The 19,358-nt window shown below is 50.5% G+C and overlaps 1 protein-coding gene across 6 annotated transcripts in view; it reads right to left on the reverse strand.

The window, feature by feature from the left end:
* The window catches only part of COBL (cordon-bleu WH2 repeat protein), a 276,897-nt gene that overhangs the window by 158,561 nt on the left and 98,978 nt on the right, over nucleotides 1–19,358 (reverse strand). For all 6 annotated transcript variants that reach the window (XM_043588470.1, XM_043588471.1, XM_043588468.1 and 3 more), the window contains exon 2: nucleotides 14,060–14,260. In XM_043588470.1, the coding sequence (XP_043444405.1) occupies nucleotides 14,060–14,260 (201 nt within the window). The remainder of the gene's footprint in view (nucleotides 1–14,059; nucleotides 14,261–19,358) is intronic.

Genomic DNA, 19,358 nt, shown 5'->3' on the forward strand with positions numbered 1-19,358 from the left:
CCAGCTAATAACACTGTAAACTTGGATTCCTTCAGCTCCGGGGCAAAAATCATCTTTGTTCTGACAGCGAGATTAATGCAATACAACAAAAAGGCTGCAAGATGTGAGGACATTCCACTGAAAACTTCCATACGCAGGGGCGCCTGGGGGGCTCAAGTCACTAGAGCATCCGACTTCGGCTCAGGTCATGATCTCACGGCTGCTGGGTTCGAGTCCCGCGTCGGGCTCTGTGCTGACAGCTCAGAGCCTGGACCCTGCTTTGGATTCTGTGTCTCCCTCTCTCTCTGCCCCTCCCCACTTGTGGTCTGTCTCTCTCTCTCAAAAATCAATAAAACATTAAAAAAAAAAAAAGCCTCAGTACAGAAAGCAGACTTCTAACAATGCTAAAATGACCTCATGTTATTTGTTCCCATGCCCTGTATATCCTTGATGGCACTTACACACTCCCCTTCTCAGTCACCCAGGCTGAGGAAAAGCCTGGGGTCTCCAGGAAAAGGCAGATGGGCCTGGGACCCTGGTCCATCTGACGCTCACTCCTTTCCGGTCTCTGTCTCCACCCACAGTCTACTGGCACCAGGGTAAGCACACACAAATAAACCACCAGACAAGTATTTGAATTACTCTTAGAATATAAACCAGAAAGAACACAAAAGCTAGTAATGTCACTTTTCTGTTCTTTTAATGCAATACTTGGTGACATATTTGAAACACTGAATTAGATGCTGTAAAAGGGAGCAGCCGGCTCTGGGACAGGGTGGCATTTTCCCCCATTACTGAGAGTAAGTAAGCATCCTGCCCTCACGCAAGCCAGTACTTAACCGGACGTGCTAGTATAGTCACGTACCCATTTTCCGCCCGAATAAAGAAGGGGGTGCCCAAGTCTCTGCCTTGCGTGTCCAGTGGCTTTCCCCCCAGAACTGACTGATCCATGCTGGCCTTCGCTATCTCACTTAACGCAGGATGGGTTCCTTCCCACAGAGAGCTCCTCACGTTCAAGTTACAGCGATATTGTCAAGAACTGAGGGTGGAAGGCAGTTTCTCAACAAAATTTTGGGGGCAGGTGGGGGAGGAAGAAGCTCCAAAGCGGAAAATTCTATGTGCTGGAGGCCTGTCTCCTCAAATTTACTATTAAATTGGGGGGAGGTGGGGCGCCTGGGTGGCTCAGTCGGTTGAGTGTCTGACTTGGGTTTGTTGAGTTCGAGCCCTGCGTCGGGCTCGCTGCTGTCCGCGCGGAGCTCGCTTCAGATCCTGTCTTCCTCTCTCTCTGCCCCTCTCTCTCTTAAAAAAAAAAAAAAAAAAAAATGGGGGGAGGAGAAGGCAGCAAAGCAAAGCAAAACAAAACACTGTTAAGAGCATGATCATAAAACTCAACACCAGATGCCTGGCCGTCGTATGTGCTTAAATTTTACGAAGAACACAGAGGCCAATTACAAAGTCAACCTGTTCCAGCACACTGGACACTATCCTTTCCCAGTGGCAAGAGCCCAAGCCAAGACAGAGGGGCTCCCACAGGGATGTAAGGAGGTTTTGGGGTGACAGGAACTCAAGCTTTGATAGCTGTCTTGTTCTCCTTCGGGACATCTGTATCGGTGACCCCCCAGAGGGATGCAGCTGACGAGGACCGAACCTGGGCTTCACTTAAGCAGCTGGACGTGTACTGGTATAAACACGAGGACTTGGGTTCGAAAGCATGAGCTGATCTTACAACATCTCCTGCAGGGTCTGCCGCTCGGTGTGACCCTTCCCCAGGCTCATTTAAAACACGACCTGGGGGCACCTGGGTGGCTCAGTCGGTTAAGCGTCCGACTTCGGCTCAGGTCATGATCTCGTGGTCCGTGAGTTCGAGCCCCGCGTCGGGCTCTGTGCTGACAGCTCAGAGCCTGGAGCCTGTTTCAGATTCTGTGTCTCCCTCTCTCTCTGCCCCTCCCCCGTTCATGCTCTGTCTCTCTCTGTCTCAAAAATAAACGTTAAAAAAATAAAAAATAAATAGAACACAACCTGATTTACTACTGCCCCGCTCTACGCCTTTCAGCTTCGCGTCCACGTAAAATGAGGCGCTTGGGGTGGGTGGCCTTTCTGCCCCACCGGTTAATCTGCTATCAGCTGCCATTTAAAATGCCAAATTCCCAAGAGTAAGCCAGTTCTTCCAAGGCTCCTCTGATGCTCCTGGAAAAAGTCACCCAGAAAGAGAGGAAAGCCAAAGCACAATGGCAGTGCCCAGTGATGGGCAGAGGCACCTCCTGGTCCCCGTGGGCTTCTGTTACAGATTCAACTGCAGAGAGCTGACGGCTTCTCCAATGGGGTATCAGTGTGTGCCCTCCTGGGGTTGTAGCAAGTCCCTATGCCACTGGGCCACAGGAAGGAACCTTCCAGAGAACGGAGAAGGTTGCCTGCTTGGAACCTTCTGGAGACTGGAAAAGGTTGCCTGCTTAGAACCTTCTGGAGACTGGAAGAGGTTATCTGTTAAGAAACTTCTGGAGACAGGAAGAGGTTGCCTGCTTACTCGTACACATTCTCCTCACATCCTGAGCCTGACCCCTCCTTACCTCCCCCGCTCCCTGCCCTTGGATGCAGCAACACCTGACCCTGATGTGCAGTTTGCACACACCAGCCGTGTGAAGTGTGGGCATCCTTCCCATGGGAGCAGAGCAGTTTAGTGAGGCACCTGAGGGGAGCTTTCCCGGGATGCTGTCCCAGCACCGCCACTCGCCAGTTCTCAGACCCGCCCCCCGTGCCTCAGTTTCCTCACCAGTGAGGGCATTAATGACAGCGTCCACTTGTTAGAGACTTAAGTCAATGAACACTTGTAAGGCACTGAGCACAGTGTCGGGCATTCGTTAATGTGATGTGTTTGCAAAATACATGAGTTGACTCGTTCCTGTCTTTTCTGCTTTGGGATTCTGTGCAGTGAGATGCTGTACCCGGCTCAGAGCAGACATCCCATCTGTATGTGGCTGAGCTCCCTCCTGCTCTCAGCAAATGCCAAGATTCCAAGTGGCATCCTTGAGACACTGCACCGTGAAGTTTCCCCAATCTTACAATGAAGCAAACTAAGGCAATCAGACAGGCTCACAATGTCAAACGAAGAGTCAGGTGTATTAAGAAAGCTGTCTAGACCATCAGTGCTAAGCACCCAAAGCGCACCCTGCATTAACACTGCTGGGGACAACTGCGTCCTCCCCAAATTCATGTTGAATCCCTAACCCCCAACATATTTGGAGACAGGGCCTCTAAGGATGGGATTATGGTTACAGGAGGCCATAGGGTGGTACTAATCCTGTAGGATTAGTGTCCTTATAAGAAGGGCACCAGAGAGCTTGCTCTGTGTACCCACAAAGAGGTGGTCATGAGCACAGAGCTATGGCAGCTGCCTATGACCCAGGATGATGCCTCGGAAGGAAATCTACCCGCCTGTACCGTGACCTTGACTTCCAGGCGCCAGAGCTCCGAGAAGCCATGTGTGTTGTTGAAGACCCCAGTGTCTAGTATTTTAAGGCAGTCCGAACTAAGACTAACACGAACACCCTTTGCAGGGTCTCTCTCTCTCTCTCTCTCTCTGATCCCAAGTACGAGAGGACTGATCACCCCAAACCACATTACTAGGGGTGCAGGGGTCACACGGTAGATGCTAGGGGTGCAGGGGTCACACGGTAGATGCTAGGGGTGCAGGGGTCATGTGGCAGATGCTAGGGGTGCAGGGGTCACGCGGCGGATCGCCAGGGTTTCCTCTCCCAACTGCTCCTCAATATTGCTTTTCCCTCCGGCTTCTTTAATCTGTTCCCCAAATGCCTCTTAACTGCTCCTAACGTAGGAATGATATTTACTTCCTGGTATTTGTGGCGATCTCTGTTTTTAAGTTTAAAAAGGATATACAATTTTTCCCCACATCTTTCTTTTAAAAAACACAATTACAAGGGCGTCTGGGTGGCTTAGTCGGTTAAGTGCCTGACTTCGGCTCAGGTACATGGTCTAACGGTTTGTGGTTTGAGCCCCATATTGGGCTCTGTGCTGACAGCTCGGAGCCTGGAGGCTGGAGCCTGCTTCGGTTTCTGTGTCTTTCTCTCCCCACCCCCACCCCGCCCCTCTCCCCAACTTGTGCAAATGCTCCCTCTCTCTCTTTAAAAAAAAAAAACTGATAAGGAAAAGCCAGTCCTCTTTCACATGGTTCTTTTACAAATCCTGGCAGAGTGATGGTCAGCCTGTGCCCACAGTCCTGCCAGATGCAGAGGCACTCAGGACCAGAGAAAGGGAGAGGGCTCCTGGGGACCATGGGGCTGGGAAGTCAGAGAGGCCACGTCATCCTACTCTCGTCAAGCTGGGCCAGGCGACGAGTCGAGGTAATGAGTCGCCCCTCTCTGGGACGCACTCCTGTCTACACCGTAAGGCCTGCCCCTCTCTGGGATGCACTCCTGTCTACACCGCAAGGCCTGTCCCCCTCTGGGATGCACTCTTGTCTACACCACAAAGCCTGCCCCTCTCTGGGACGCACTCCTGTCTACACTGCAAAGCCTGTCCCTCTCTGGGACACACTCCTGTCTACACCTCAAAGCCTGTTCCTCTCTGGGACACACTCTCGTCTATATCGCAAAGCTTGCCCCTCTCTGGGATGCACTCCTGTCTACACCACAAAGCCTGTCCCTCTCTGGGACGCAATCCTGTCTACACCGCAAAGACTGTCCCTCTCTGGGATGCACTCCTGTCTACACCTCAAAGCCTGTTCCTCTCTGGGACGCACTCTCATCTATATCGCAAAGCTTGCCCCTCTCTGGGACGCACTCCTGTCTACACCGCAAAGCCTGCCCTTCTCTGGGATGCACTCCTGTCTACACTGCAAGGCCTGCCCCCCTCTGGGACGCACTCTCGTCTACACCGCAAAGCCTGCCCCTCTCTGGGATGCACTCCTGTCTACACCATAAGGCTTGCCCCCTCTGGGACGCACTCTCGTCTACACCGCAAAGCCTGCCCGTCTCTGGGATGCACTCCTGTCTGCACCACAAAGCCTGCCCCTCTATGGGACGCACTCCTGTCTATACCGTAAGGCCTGCCCCTCTCTGGGACACACTCCTGTCTACACCGTAAGGCCTGCCCCTCTCTGGGACGCACTCCTGTCTACACCGCAAAGCCTGCCCCTCTCTGGGACACACTCCTGTCTACACCGCAAGGCCTGCCCCTCTCTGGGACGCACTCCTGTCTACACCGCAAGGCCTGCCCCTCTCTGGGACGCACTCCTGTCTACACCGCAAGGCCTGCCCCTCTCTGGGACGCACTCCTGTCTACACCGCAAGGCCTGCCCCTCTCTGGGACGCACTCCTGTCTACACCGCAAGGCCTGCCCCCCTCTGGGACGCACTCCTGTCTACACCGCAAAGCCTGCCCCTCTCTGGGACGCAATCCTGTCTACACCGCAAAGCCTGTTGCTCTCTGGGACGCACTCTCATCTGTATCGCAAAGCTTGCCCCTCTCTGGGATGCACTCTCACCTACACTGCAAAGCCTGCCTGTGGTCAGGCTGCTGAGGGTCATTCCTGAGCTGCATACACTAACCTTAATTCCTGCCTTCTTTCTGCCATCCTGCCAGTGAGACCCTGGGCTCCCTCTCAGGGACTGCTTCTCCAGGTCGTTCTCGCACAGCCAGTGGCATGTGTTGCAGCCGGGGTTCTTGAAGCTTAACATATAATGTGAAATTTGGGGTGTATTAAAGGTCAGATTGCTGGGCTCCCCTCAGAGTTTCTGATTCACCAGGACTGGTCTGGGAAATTGTATTTCTTTTCATTTATTTATTTACTCAGTTTTTTAGTTTATTTATATTCTGAAAGACAGAGAGAGCAGGGGCGGGGCAGAGAAAGAGAGAGAGAGAGAATCCACACTGTCCGCACTGAGCCCAATGTGGGGCTTGAACTCACGAACCATGAGATCGTGATTTTTTTTTTTGAGAGAGCGAGCATGAGTGGAGAAAGGGAGGAGAGGGAGAGAGAGAAAATCCCAAGCGGTTTCCACACTCAGGGTCGAGTCTGACACAGGGCCTGGTTCCACGACCCTGGGATCATGACCTGAGCCAAAATCAAGAGTCAGACACTCAACTGACTGAGCCACCCAGGTGCCTCTGCCCAATTACCTTGAAAATTATGTTAGTGTTTATTTTATTTTATTACTTTTTAATATTTCTATAGTTTTGAGAGAGAGAGACAGAGTGTGAGCAGGGGAGGGGCAAAGAGAGAGAGGGAGGGAGACACAGAATCTGAAGCAGGCTCCAGGCTCTGAGCTGTCAGCACAGAGCCCGATGCGGGGCTCGAACTCATGAACTGTGAGATCACGACCTGAGCCAAACTCAGACGCCTAACTGAATGAGTCACACAGGTGCCCCTCTTATCTTGATTAAAAAAAAATGTTTTTAAGGTTTGTTTAATTTTGAGAGAGAGAGAGAGAGAGAGAGCAGGGGAGGGGGAGAGAAAGAGGGAGACACAGAATCGGAAGCAGGCTCCAGGCTCTGAGCTGTCAGCACAGAGCCCGACGCGGGGCTCGAACTCACGAACCGTGAGATCATGACCTGAGCCAAAATCAGACGCTTAACCGACTGAGCTACCCAGGCGCTGTTAGCGTTTATTTTATACATGCGTGTGAAATTTTCATGTTTTAACATTTTAAAAAATGCTTATTTATTTTTGAGAGGGGGAAAGAGAGTATGAGCAGGGGAGGGGCAGAGAGAAGATTGGAAGTGAAGCGAGATCTGTGCTGAGAGCAGAGCCTGGTGCGGGGCTGGAACTCACGAACCGTGAGATCAAGAGCTGAGCCGAAGCCTGACCCTAACTGACTGGCCCCCCAGGCATTGCAGCCCAGTTATCTTTCAAGTTATGTTAGTGTTTATGTTAAACGTGCACGTGAAATCTGCACGCTGCTTTTAACAGAAGACTAGTGCTCTCTATACTTGAGGAAAATGAATGTTCTGATGTACCCGTTTCCTCACGACTTGCTTGGCACTGGAACAGAGCTTTGTGTCCCCAGAGGCATTGGTAATCTTGTTTGATGGGGACCCGGGGCGCTCAGGAGACTCGGCCCCACACGGCTGCCTCACGTCCGGGCCCTTGGATATCCCCGTCTCTTGTACAAACGGGTCATTTTGCAAGTGAGTTTTATTTCCTTCTGCTTGCTGGGATGTCCTCCTCCTAGTGCTCCAGAAAAGTTAGGTGTTTGGGGGATGCCTGGGTGGCCCAGTCGGTGAAGCATCGTACTTTGGCTCAGGTTGTGATCTCACGGTTTGTGGGTTTGAGCCCTGCATCAGGCTCTGTGCTGGCAGCTGAGCCTGGAGCCTGTTTCAGATTCTGTGTCTCCCTCCTTCCCTCTCTCTTTTAAAAGTAAATAAATATGGCACAAAAACAGACACATAGACCAATGGAATAGAATAGAAACCCCAGAACTAGACCCACAAACGTATGGCCAACTCATCTTTGACAAAGCAGGAAAGAACATCCAATGGAAAAAAGACAGCCTCTTTAACAAATGGTGCTGGGAGAACTGGACAGCAACATGCAGAAGGTTGAAACTAGACCACTTTCTCACACCAATCACAAAAATAAACTCAAAATGGATAAAGGACCTAAATGTGAGACAGGAAACCATCAAAACCTTAGAGGAGAAAGCAGGAAAAGACCTCTCTGACCTCAGCCGTAGCAATCTCTTACTCGACACATCCCCAAAGGCAAGGGAATTAAAAGCAAAAGTGAATTACTGGGACCTTATGAAGATAAAAAGCTTCTGCACAGCCAAGGAAACAACCAACAAAACTAAAAGGCAACCAACGGAATGGGAAAAGATATTCGCAAATGACATATCGGACAAAGGGCTAGTATCCAAAATCTATAAAGAGCTCACCAAACTCCACACCCGAAAAACAAATAACCCAGTGAAGAAATGGGCAGAAAACATGAATAGACACTTCTCTAAAGAAGACATCCGGATGGCCAACAGGCACATGAAAAGATGTTCAACATCGCTCCTTATCAGGGAAATACAAATCAAAACCACACTCAGGTATCACCTCACGCCAGTCAGAGTGGCCAAAATGAACAAATCAGGAGACTATAGATGCTGGAGAGGATGTGGAGAAACGGGAACCCTCTTGCACTGTTGGTGGGAATGCAAATTGGTGCAGCCGCTCTGGAAAACAGTGTGGAGGTTCCAAACAATTAAAAATAGACCTTCCCTATGACCCAGCAGTAGCACTGCTAGGAATTTACCCAAGGGATACAGGAGTACTGATGCATAGGGCCACTTGTACCCCAATGTTCATAGCAGCACTCTCAACAATAGCCAAATTATGGAAAGAGCCTAAATGTCCATCAGCTGATGAATGGATAAAGAAATTGTGGTTTATATACACAATGGAATATTACGTGGCAATGAGAAAAAATGAAATATGGCCTTTTGTAGCAACGTGGATGGAACTGGAGAGTGTGATGCTAAGTGAAATAAGCCATACAGAGAAAGACAGATACCATATGGTTTCACTCTTATGTGGATCCTGAGAAACTGAACAGGAACCCATGGGGGAGGGGAAGAAAAAAAAAAAAAGAGGTTAGAATGGGAGAGAGCCAAAGCATAAGAGACTGTTAAAAACTGAGAACAAACTGAGGGTTGATGGGGGGTGGGAGGGAGGAGAGGGTAGGTGATGGGTATTGAGGAGGGCACCTTTTGGGATGAGCACTGGGTGTTGTATGGAAACCAATTTGTCAATAAATTTCATAAAAAAAAAACCCTAAAAAAAAAAGTAAATAAATAAACGTTACAAAAACTTAAAAAAGAAAAAAAGAAAGATGGTCCCACAAGGTCATCGACGACAGACTTTGGGGGAGGAGGATGTGTCCGGCAGGCTTCCTGACTGTAAGGAAGGGGGGGATGTAGACAAGGCGGGAGGTCATGCGTGGAGGGGGGCGGGGGGGCAGGGAAATCTCTGTGCTTTCCTCTCAATTCAAGGGAACTACAGCTGTTCTAGAAAAATTAAAAGTGTTCTAAAAGAAGATATTGCCCAAACAGAAACGTCAATCAACTAAACCAAACCAACTTGTTAGCCAGCTATTTAGGGAGCTGCCTTCTTGTGGCTGCCTCCCCAGCACCAGAACTGGCCTTTCTCACCTCACCTCCTCAGCTCGCTGAGCAGCAGAGAAGAGCAAGCTTCCTTTGGCCCCCAGAGCCCCGGGCTCCTCGGGAGAGGCTTCCCCAACACGTCGGGGGGCGGGGGGTGAAGGCACCCCAGAGCTGACGGCGGCTCACGGCCTCCCTCCCTTTACCTTGGAACAGGTATGCTCTCTCCAGAAGGAACGAGAAACCCAATGCCTCTGCTATGAGAGCCCGTGCTGTTCCAGAAGCTCTGGGGCCCGAAAACCCCTGAACAACTTTAAGTGCGTCTGTGGGGAAGGGGGTCCAACGGCCTCTGCTGGAAGAATCGCAGGAATGAATTCCGAGGGAGATTTCCTGTGTTTCCGCAGAGGGAACATCGGCCTTTTCCTGCCCTGGGGCCTCCTGGGTTTATGTGCCAACATGGACCTGATTTCCCACATCGAAAGACACAGCCCCAACATTCTAGACTAGGCTGACACAGCTTATGAGGCTCTCTTTCGGCTAAGGTCTTTTCAAAGGTCTTTTCGTTAAGTGTGCCCCAGCTAAAGCGATGGAACTGAATTGGTGGCCTCGTTTACTACCCGCGTGCCGTGCTGGTAACACCATTCCTAAACACAGACTGCAGCATTTCTCTTAGGAATGGCCCAGAAAGAACAGGGGCGCCTGGGCGGCTCCGTCGGTTGAGCGTCCGACTCTTGATTTGGGTTCAGATCATGTTCTCACGGTTCGTGAGACTAAGCCCTTTGTCAGGCTTTGCACTGAGCATGCTTGGAATTCTCTCTCTTTCTGCTCCTTCTCAAGTTGTGTGTGTGTGTGTGTGTGTGTGTGTGTGTGTGTGTGTGTGTGTTCTCTCTCTCAAAATTAAATAAACTTCAAAAAACAAAAAAGAACGGCCCAGAACAAGAATTCTTATGTCATAATTTCTATAAGAACAGACTGAGTCTTTCATTTAAGTTTCTAAATCCAAAGGAAGCTTAAAAAAAAAAAGAAAAAAGAACAAACATCAGTCATACACAGAACGCCATCATCAGACTGCAATGAACTAATGTTCTCTCTAGGAGAATCTTTCCTAACAGGAGAAAGCATGCTTAAGGGGCTGATTACAAATTACAAACTGCCTGCTTGTCCCATGAACTATGGGACATGTTCTCTAGAAAAACCGGAGAGAGAAACCACATCGATTAGTAATTAGTAGATCTATTTGAGGCAAGGGTCAGGAATTGGGACTTCAACCCGCTCGGGTATTATTAAAGAGTGTGACATATAAAACCAGTTCCCCAAGCAAGCACCTGCTGTATCAGCAAGGGTCACGATGCCAAGGACCCAGTTACGAAAGCCCACAGGCTGCAGCTCTGACTCACTTAATCCCGCAGGAAGCCTGGGAGAAAGGGTTATACTTCACTGTTGGGAAAGAGGAAAGTGTTTTCATATCCCTCGTTAAAGCTGCCCGTATTCTCCTGGCTACAAACTACCCAGTGGTAGTTTCTACTTTGTAAGGAAAAGCAATCTTTTTAAGGATAAAATTGGAAGAACGTGTTCAGTTTGGAAATGGTGTTCGGGGGCGCCCGGGTGGCTCAGTCGGTTAAGCATCTGACGACTGGTTTCAGCTCAGGTCGCGATCTCACGGTTTGTGAGATGGAGCCCTGCGTCGGGCTCTGCGTTGAAGGCGCGGAGCCTGCGTGGGAGCTTGGGACTCTCTCTCTCCCTCTCTCTGCCCCTCCCCTGCTTGCACTTGTGTGTGTGTTCTCTCTCTCTCTCTCTCTCTCTCTCTCTCTCTCTCTCTCTCAAAACAAATAAAAAAAATAAATAAACCAAAAAAAGAAAATGGGGACTCCTGGGTAGCTCAGTTGGTTAAGCATCCGACCGCAGCTCAGGTCATGATCTCACGGTTCGTGAGTTCAAGCCCCGTGTCGGGCTCTGTGCTGACAGCTCCCAGCCTGGAGTCTGCTTCCAGTTCTGTCTCCATGTCTCTCTCTCTCTCTGCTCCTCTCTCCCTCTCTCTCCCTCTCAAAAATAAATAAACATTAAAAAAAATTTAAAAAATATATACGTAAAGAAAGAACATGACTTTCAAAATAATACTTGTACTTGTCAGGCAGGCATTCTGTCTCTCTGCGTGCATTCGCACATATGAGAGTATCGCGACAGGACTCAGAGGCCACTTTCCTAAAAAATACGGAAGCAGACTGACAGTGGCAGTGGTTTCACGGGGGTACACTTAGCTACAGGCCCATCGGGTAGGTCACAGTCAATATTCACAGTTTTTATATCTTTTTTTAAAAAAATTTTTTTTTCTACGTTTATTTATTTTTGGGACAGAGAGAGACAGAGCATGAACGGGGGAGGGGCAGAGAGAGAGGGAGACACAGAATCAGAAACAGGCTCCAGGCTCCGAGCCATCAGTCCAGAGCCCGACGCGGGGCTCGAACTCGCGGACCGCGAGATCGTGACCTGGCTGAAGTCGGACGCTTAACCGACTGCGCCACCCAGGCGCCCCATTATATCTTAATCCTACCTCAGTAAGATGGTATTTTTCAGCGTAACTAAAAACTGGGTTGAGAATACAAGGACGGCAAGTAAACCGTCATACGTTCGCTGATGGAACGTCACGCACCTATTCGTTTGTAAACCTAGAATAATGTGGCATGTGCCTCGAGCGAAAGTTCCGCGGGAGAAATGTACTAAGGACATGGACCACTCTGTAAAACAAAGAAACCGGAAACTCCTGTCACTGGAACCCCCTGTCGCATGAAGCCCGGTTGCTGGGTTCCCCCTGGGGGGCGAGCGCCATGCCGGGCGTGGGGGCGGGTGGTACCACCGTGGGAAACAGGCTGACATCACCTAGCGTGGGAGAAGATGCTGTGTCCCACGACTCAACAGCTCCCCCCCGCCAGCCGTACACCGAGGCTGTTTCCGGTCCCTGCTTGCACGCCTCACGAAGCAATTTTTAAGGTGTACGTAGCCCTGGGCACATCGAGTTGCCACCTAGAATTTTCAGTATAAACAGCTGCAAAGCATAAAATTTCAGGGAGAATCTAAATACTGACATTAAAAAAAAATTTTTTTTTTATTTTACGTTTATTTATTGTTGAGAGACAGAGAGAGGCAGAGCCTGAGCAGGGGAGGGGCAGAGAGAGAAGGAGACGCAGAATCCGAAGCAGGCTCTAGGCTCTGAGCTGTCAGTGCAGAGTCCGACGTGGGGCTTGAACCCGTGAACCGTGAGTTCGCGATGTGAGCCGAAGTCAGACACGCAACCGGCTGAGCCACCCAGGCGCCCCCTAAATACTGACATTTTAAAATACAAGTGCGCCTGGGTGGCTCAGCTGGTTAAGCATCTGACTCTTGATTTAGGTTCAGGTCATGGGATCCAGCCCCATGTTGGGCTCTTCACTGACAGTGTGGAGCCTGCTTGGGATTCCCTCTCTCTCTCTCTCTCTCTCTCTCTCTCCCCCCCCCCCCCGCCCCTTACCCACCTGCTCACTCACACGCTCTCTCTCTCTCAAAATAAATAAACTTAAAAAAAGGGTTCCATTGCTGTCTTCAATGCTTCGCCAAGAATAAAAGCCACCCACAGTGACATGATTTCCACACTATCCATTTTAAAAAGTATATCTGAGCACTGAAGGATTGAAATATGTTCAATCACTTCTTGTTCTCATTTTCCAAGAAACAGGACTTCTATTCACTTCTGCCTCAGAATTAGACACATCTATCTTTATGCTTCAAAGTCTCTATACTTGATTACTGTATCACTCTATTGTAAAAACTGTATGAACACTGAGATTTAACGTCTGTGTTCCTGTGACTTTGTTAAAATAGAGTTATCAGTGATGTCAATAGTAGCTCAAAATTGGGGCGCCTGGGGGGCTCAGTGGGTTGAGCTTCCGACTTTGGCTCAGCTGATGATCTCACGGTCAGTGAGTTCGAGCCCCACGTCGGGCTCTGTGCTGACAGCTCGGAGCCTGGAGCCTGCTTCGGATTCTGTGTCTCCCTCTCTCTCTGCCCCACCCCGCTCACGCTCTGTCTCAGAAATAAATAAACATTTAAAAAGATAGTAGCACAAAATTGATCAATGTAATGATATATTTTGGGAAAAAAATCAGAAATTCTATCAGTATCGAAATTCTTAATCCTATGATTGCAGGAAGCTTTGCCAATGTCTCCCTTTTGCCTTCTGTGGCTGACGTGGGAAAAAGGGCACGTAACCCTGAGCTCAGGCACATTCCTGGGCGGATCAGATCTCACAAAGGATTCAGGTGGGCATCTCGGGGCTGAAAACTGTTCGCCTTAAATTTAAAATCCATGGGGCGCCTGGGTGGCTCAGTGGGTTAAGCGTCCGACTTCGGCTCAGGTCATGATCTCGCGGTTTGTGAGTTTGAGACCCGCGTCGGGCTCTGTGCTGACAGCTCCGGGCCTGGAGCCTGCTTCCGGTTCTGTGTCTGCCCCTCCCCCACTCATGTTCTGTCTCTCTTTGTCTCTCCAGGGTGAATAAACGATAAAATTTTTTTTAAAACTTAAGATCCATGGGTTGGGTTTTAGCCATCAGTCTAAAGTTGCTCTGGAAGTTGTGTTTGGAAATCTGATCCGCGTATTTATACTTCCGGGGGCCAGACCGTCAGTGGTCACTCGGATGGCCTCTCAGCCTGTATAACCTCAGCGCCCAGGATGCGGACTCTGGGTGCTGCTGGGCCCCCTCCCCCGAGCTTACCCTCTCCCAGGACTGAGCTGCACAGCCCTTGCGCTCGAAGGAGGACAGAGGCTGGGGTGGGGGGCATACGGTCATTCCACACTGTCACCCAGGCCCAGATTTGTACCCCGGGGGCCCCAGATCCTGCCCCACAAGGGAGCGAGCACAGTCTCTCAGGATCCACTCTTCAGTTCTCCTTGGACCCGAGGCTGGATGGCAGTGACCCCCGCCCCCCCGCCCCGAGGCGCCAGGGCCCTTACCTGCCGCTGACCACGCTCTTCTTCTCCAGCCCGCTGGGCAGAACCACGGTGACGGCCACCGAGCTGTTCTCCAGGCTCTCCATGTGCAGCAGGCTCTGTGGAGGGCCGGGCGACACGTCTCGGCGAAGTGTCTGTCCACCGTGCGCGTTCGGGGTGGCCGGCTTCCCAGGCGGAGGAGGGGCGCGACCCTTCGTCTTCCTCCTGAAGCAGGGGCGGCACAGAAAGAGGGGGTGAGGGGGCAGCTCCCAACTTCAGAGCCCATACAATCACCCGTGAGGATGCTTCCTCCTGACAAATCATTCTTTTTTTTTTTTTCTTTATTTTCCCTAAATGTGTATTTATTTATTCTGACATAGAGAGTGCGAGTGAGAAGACGGGCAGAGAGAGGGAGGGAGAGAGTCCCAAGCGAACTCTGAGCTGTCAGTCCTCGAACTCACCAACTGTGAGATCACGACCTGAGCCGAGCTCAAGAGTCGGACACTTAACCTGATGAGCCCCCTGGATGCCCCACCCGACAAATCATTCTTACAAGTTTTTCTCGGTCCTCAGAGAAGCCTGCTTGTGTAGACATTTATTTACACATAAGGACCTTACTTTATAGAGGCCATAGGTATTCTGTAATCGTCTTCCCAGCATCAGGACCCACGCTAATAACAGCCTTGGGCAGGTCACCTCGTTCAGTCTTCAGGATATTTGGCAGCTGAGAAAACTGGGGGTCCAAGAGATCTGTAGCTCCCCTGAAGGCCCCTGGTTATCGGGGTGTCAGAATAGGGATGGAAAGCAGACATCCCGACCCCAGGGGCCACTCCTGCCCACCTTATCCCCCCCACCCCAAGTCCTGCCAATCCACTGAAAGGTAACAGGTCTAAAGTCTCCTTCAGAACAATCTTTTTTATTTTTTATTATTTTTTAATCTTTATTTATTTTTGAGAGAGACAGAGACAGTAGGTGAGCAGGGGAGGAACAGAGAGAGAGGGAGACGCAGAGAAAGCACGATTGAGGGAGGGGCAGAGAGAGGGGAGAGGGAGAATTTTAAGCAGGCTCTGCTCTGTCAGTGCAGGGCTGGACACGGGCTCAGACCCACGACCTGATCATGACCTGAGCCAAAGTCAAAGACTTCACTTAAGTGACTGAGCCACCCAGGAGCCCCTGTGCTGGTACTAGTTAAATATACTTTAAAAGTATATAATTTGATATGCCACAGTGCTTGATAGGGATTTTTTTAAAAAACAATTATTATCAGTTATGGAAAATCCCATTTTTTTTTTAATTTTTTTTTTCAACGTTTTTTATTTATTTTTGGGACAGAGAGACACAGAGCATGAACGGGGGAGGGGCAGAGAGAGAGGGAGACACAGAATCGGAAACAGGAAACAGGCTCTGAGCCATCAGCCCGGAGCCTGACGCGGGGCTCGAACTCACGGACCACGAGATCGTGACCTGGCTGAAGTCGGACGCTTAACCGACTGCGCCACCCAGGCGCCCCGAAAATCCCATTTTTAAGAGTTACCCATTGTAGCAATGGGTCATAAGCAGTCCAGAAAGAGGCACCGAAGAATGGGTGACGGGTAGCATAGGGTTTGGCTCTTTTCACTGCTATGCATTTCCTAATTTTGTGTATTGCTTGCAAAACAAAAGAGGCCACTTAAAATTGGGGAGAAAATAGCAAATGGGATTCAGAAAAGGCCACAAACTACTGCCATTCATGTCACTGGTTAACACAAGGATTAGGAGTGACATTCAAGGCTTACCCTCTATTGTGAAACGTAGACACGAATTTATTTCCTTTTTTTCTTGTTAAAAACCTTACATCTGGGGCACCTGGGGGGCTCTGTGGGTTAAGCACCCACTTCTTGATCTTGGCCCAAGTCATGATCTCATGGTTTGTGGGTTCAAGCCCTGTGTTGGGCTCTGTGCTGGCGGCTCGGAGCCTGGAGCGTGTTTCCAATTCTGTGTCTCCCTCTCTCTCTCTGCCCTGCCCCTGCTCATGCTCTATGCCCGTGTCTCTCTCAAAAATAAAGAGCCATTAAAAAAGAATTAACAAAAAAGAATCTCCTCAAGCAGCCGCCCCAGCTCTCATCACTGACGTCGGTATAAAGGCCACGTCCCCGACCACCTAGCCTCTACCAGGCCATCTTGCTGCCTCCTGGGGTTCCCTCCACCTGCCGGGAACCCAGCACCCACTGCGAAGCGTGCATTTTCTCACCCCTTTCTCCGCACCCCGATCACACCCCCGTGCAAGAGCTGCAACCCCGCAGGCTGCAAGGACACCCCGGGATGCATTTTGTCCAGCTCGGTGTTACATGTGTGCACGCGTCTGCCTGGGCACACACACGGACCTCAGCCAACAGTGAAAAACCTGGAACATTTCACACTAACAAAATGGATGTCTGGCTCTTTCTGAGAAAATAATAATAGATCCGAAAAGGCCCTGAACTGCTTCACAGCAAACACCGTCAGTGTGCTTCCATTTGGGCCCCAGGACTCAATGCCAGACTCCAGGCCATCACATACCTGTCCCCTGCAGGGCCGCAGCTACCGGTGCCACCGGGAAGGCAGGGCTCTCCCCGGACCCTCGATCCCGAATCTCCCTTCCCCTTCCCCCACTTGGCTGGCAACGGGTCTCATGTTCCCTGCCCCTGGAAAACCCACAAGCGTGCACCCTGTCTGTGCCTCACCATACACCCTGTCCCGTATGCTTTGATCTCTTGAAGACACAGCGAAAAACCACATCTGAGACGCCTCTGTGTGCTCTGGGCTTAAGGACACAGGCTGAGACCAGGGGACTCCTCCTGGCTATGCTGAGGAAGCACTTGGGAAGTTTTCCAAGGGCCCAAGTCCCCACCACGGGCCAATCAAATCTGAATTACCTAAGAGCCAGGGTTATGTTAATGGAGGACATTTTTTTTTTAAGTTTATTTATTTTGAGAGAGACAGAGAACAAGCAGGGGCAGAGAGAGAGAGAAAGAGGGATGGGGAGAGAGAGAACCCCAAACAGGCTCTGCACCATCAGCACGGAGCCTGACATGGGGCTTGAACCCAGGAACTGTGAGATCATGACCCGAGTGGAAACCAAGAGTCAGGCGCTTATTAACCCACTGAGAGTCACCCAGGCGCTCCAGACGGCAACGTTTCTTTCGAACAGAGGCTCCTTAACATCAAAATGGCACGTGGCTCTGGTTGCAATTTCCGTATCACTTGACGAAGGCAACTGACAGATCATGACACTATGTGCCGATAAAGTTGTGACTTCGTGTTTTGATTTCACAGAATAATACCTGTGCATTTTGAGGAGCGCACACGAGAAATTTCCACACCAGACACGATGCCTGATGGGTAGATGGAGTCACGGCCCACTTCAGAAGCTGTGTGTGTCCGTGAGCGCACGGACCTCAGGCCGAGAAAGCCGCTCGATGCCAACCTTAGGCTCTGCACACATACAGCCGCCCTCATTGCCATTCATCTGCCCAGGTAGCAATCTTGCTGCCTCATCATTTCATGTCTCTGGAAGACTGCAGATGCTTTACTGAGGCTGTTTAGAGTCGCAACAGGGTCCTCGTATCTTTAGGTATTCACAAACACTTATTGATGATATTGATGATGAGGATGTTGACAAGGGTGAAAACTATATTAGAGTTTCAGCCTACAAGGGACAGAGCACACTTGGAAGATCTTGAGGCGGGGATGATATTGAGGAAATCTGTCAAGACTGTAATACTGGGCGTCCACCTACGGAGAAAGCTTGGGCGGCTGGTCCAGAGAAAGGCCAGAATTTGGAGACGGGAGAGAAGGGGAGGAAGGGAGGGGAAATGTCCCTGGTAGGCGGAGGGGAAGAAAAATAAACCTGTAACGCACATCATAGGAGAAGACATGAAAACAGTATCGCGGGTTGAGTACACTGCCCGACAGGCCACCAGAGTGCTGTGGTTTTTCCTAAACCCGCTTTATCTCATTGGATCCTCGTCTATGGGAACAGAGATTTGCTGCTCTCGTTTTGCTGGTTGGAGAAGAGTGTTCAGGTGGTTCCAAATACCAGCATCCCGCAAATAGTTGGGGATTATCTTTGTCAAGGACACTGAGAAAGGGGAGGGAATCTGTTTTGTCCAGAGAGAGGCCCAGCGGCTGCAGGAAATAGGGTCTGGTTGGGAAGTGAGCCAAGGAACTAACTAATCTGTAGCCGGTGGAGATCCTTGATGATCTTCAAGAACAAGTATGGGAACAGCTGCGGGGAGCCGTGTGGGGGGGAGCCCCGATGGAGACGGCCAGACCAGCAAGCAGAAACATCTCAGTTCTGGGGACATCCTGAATGAGGGGTGAGGTACCTCGTGGGGAGGATGCATGGACAGAGCGACCGCAGGAGGAAGATGGAGGGAAGGGGCCCTCGAGAGGAGGGGGACTCCACAGTGTCTGCGGTTCCTGGCCTCTGACTCTCGTACAAGGGCTCAAAGCAGGTTATCGGAGAACAAGCTCTGGGAGGCGATGACCAGATGGATTTCTATGACCTGGGTCTGAGATGACAGTGACATTTCCAAGTGGAGGCAAGTGCAGGCAGGGGAGAGGAGCCCCCACGTAGACTGAGGACACCCATTCTCCGAAAGCTACGGCAGTCCTTGCTCAGAACCACAAACAGCCGCAGTCCCGGCCTCCAAGAAGCCCTCCAGTGGGTTCCTGAGCACCTGCAGTGGGGAGGGTGGCGGGGGCGGGGGGTGCAGAGGCACTGTGGTCAAGACTCGGCCTGATCCTGGCCTCCTCCTAGTCTCTGCTGGCCAGTGGGTCTCAATCTCAGACGTCATCCTGTGTGTCCATCAGGATCTGAGCCACTGCGCCTGGATCTCTTCTCTCTGGACCTCAGTTCTGTTGGGGACACTGGGAGGGACACTGGTGGCTGAGCCATAGGACACATCCAGGTCTAGTATACTAAATCATGGGAAAATACGAACCCCAAACTACCACTATTGTATTGTATTATTATTTTTTTAAGTTTATTCATTTATTTTGAGAGAGAGAGAGAGAGAGAGAGAGAGAGAGCAAGAGCAAGCAGGGGAGGGGCAGAGAGAGAGCAAGAGAGAATTCCAAGCAGGGCTGCAGAGCCCAATGTGGGACTCAAACCCATGAACCATGAGATTATAACCTAAGCTGAAATCAAGAGTTGGACACTTAACTGACTGAGCCAACCAGGTGCCCCAGATCCTATCCTATCCTATCCTATCCTATCCTATCCTATCCTATCCTATTCTATCCTATCCTATCCTATTCTATCCTAGGATGGCCACTATCCAAAAAAAGGAAAGAAAATAGT

Source organism: Prionailurus bengalensis, chromosome A2, assembly GCF_016509475.1.
Source record: "Prionailurus bengalensis isolate Pbe53 chromosome A2, Fcat_Pben_1.1_paternal_pri, whole genome shotgun sequence".
NCBI lineage: Eukaryota > Metazoa > Chordata > Mammalia > Carnivora > Felidae > Prionailurus > Prionailurus bengalensis.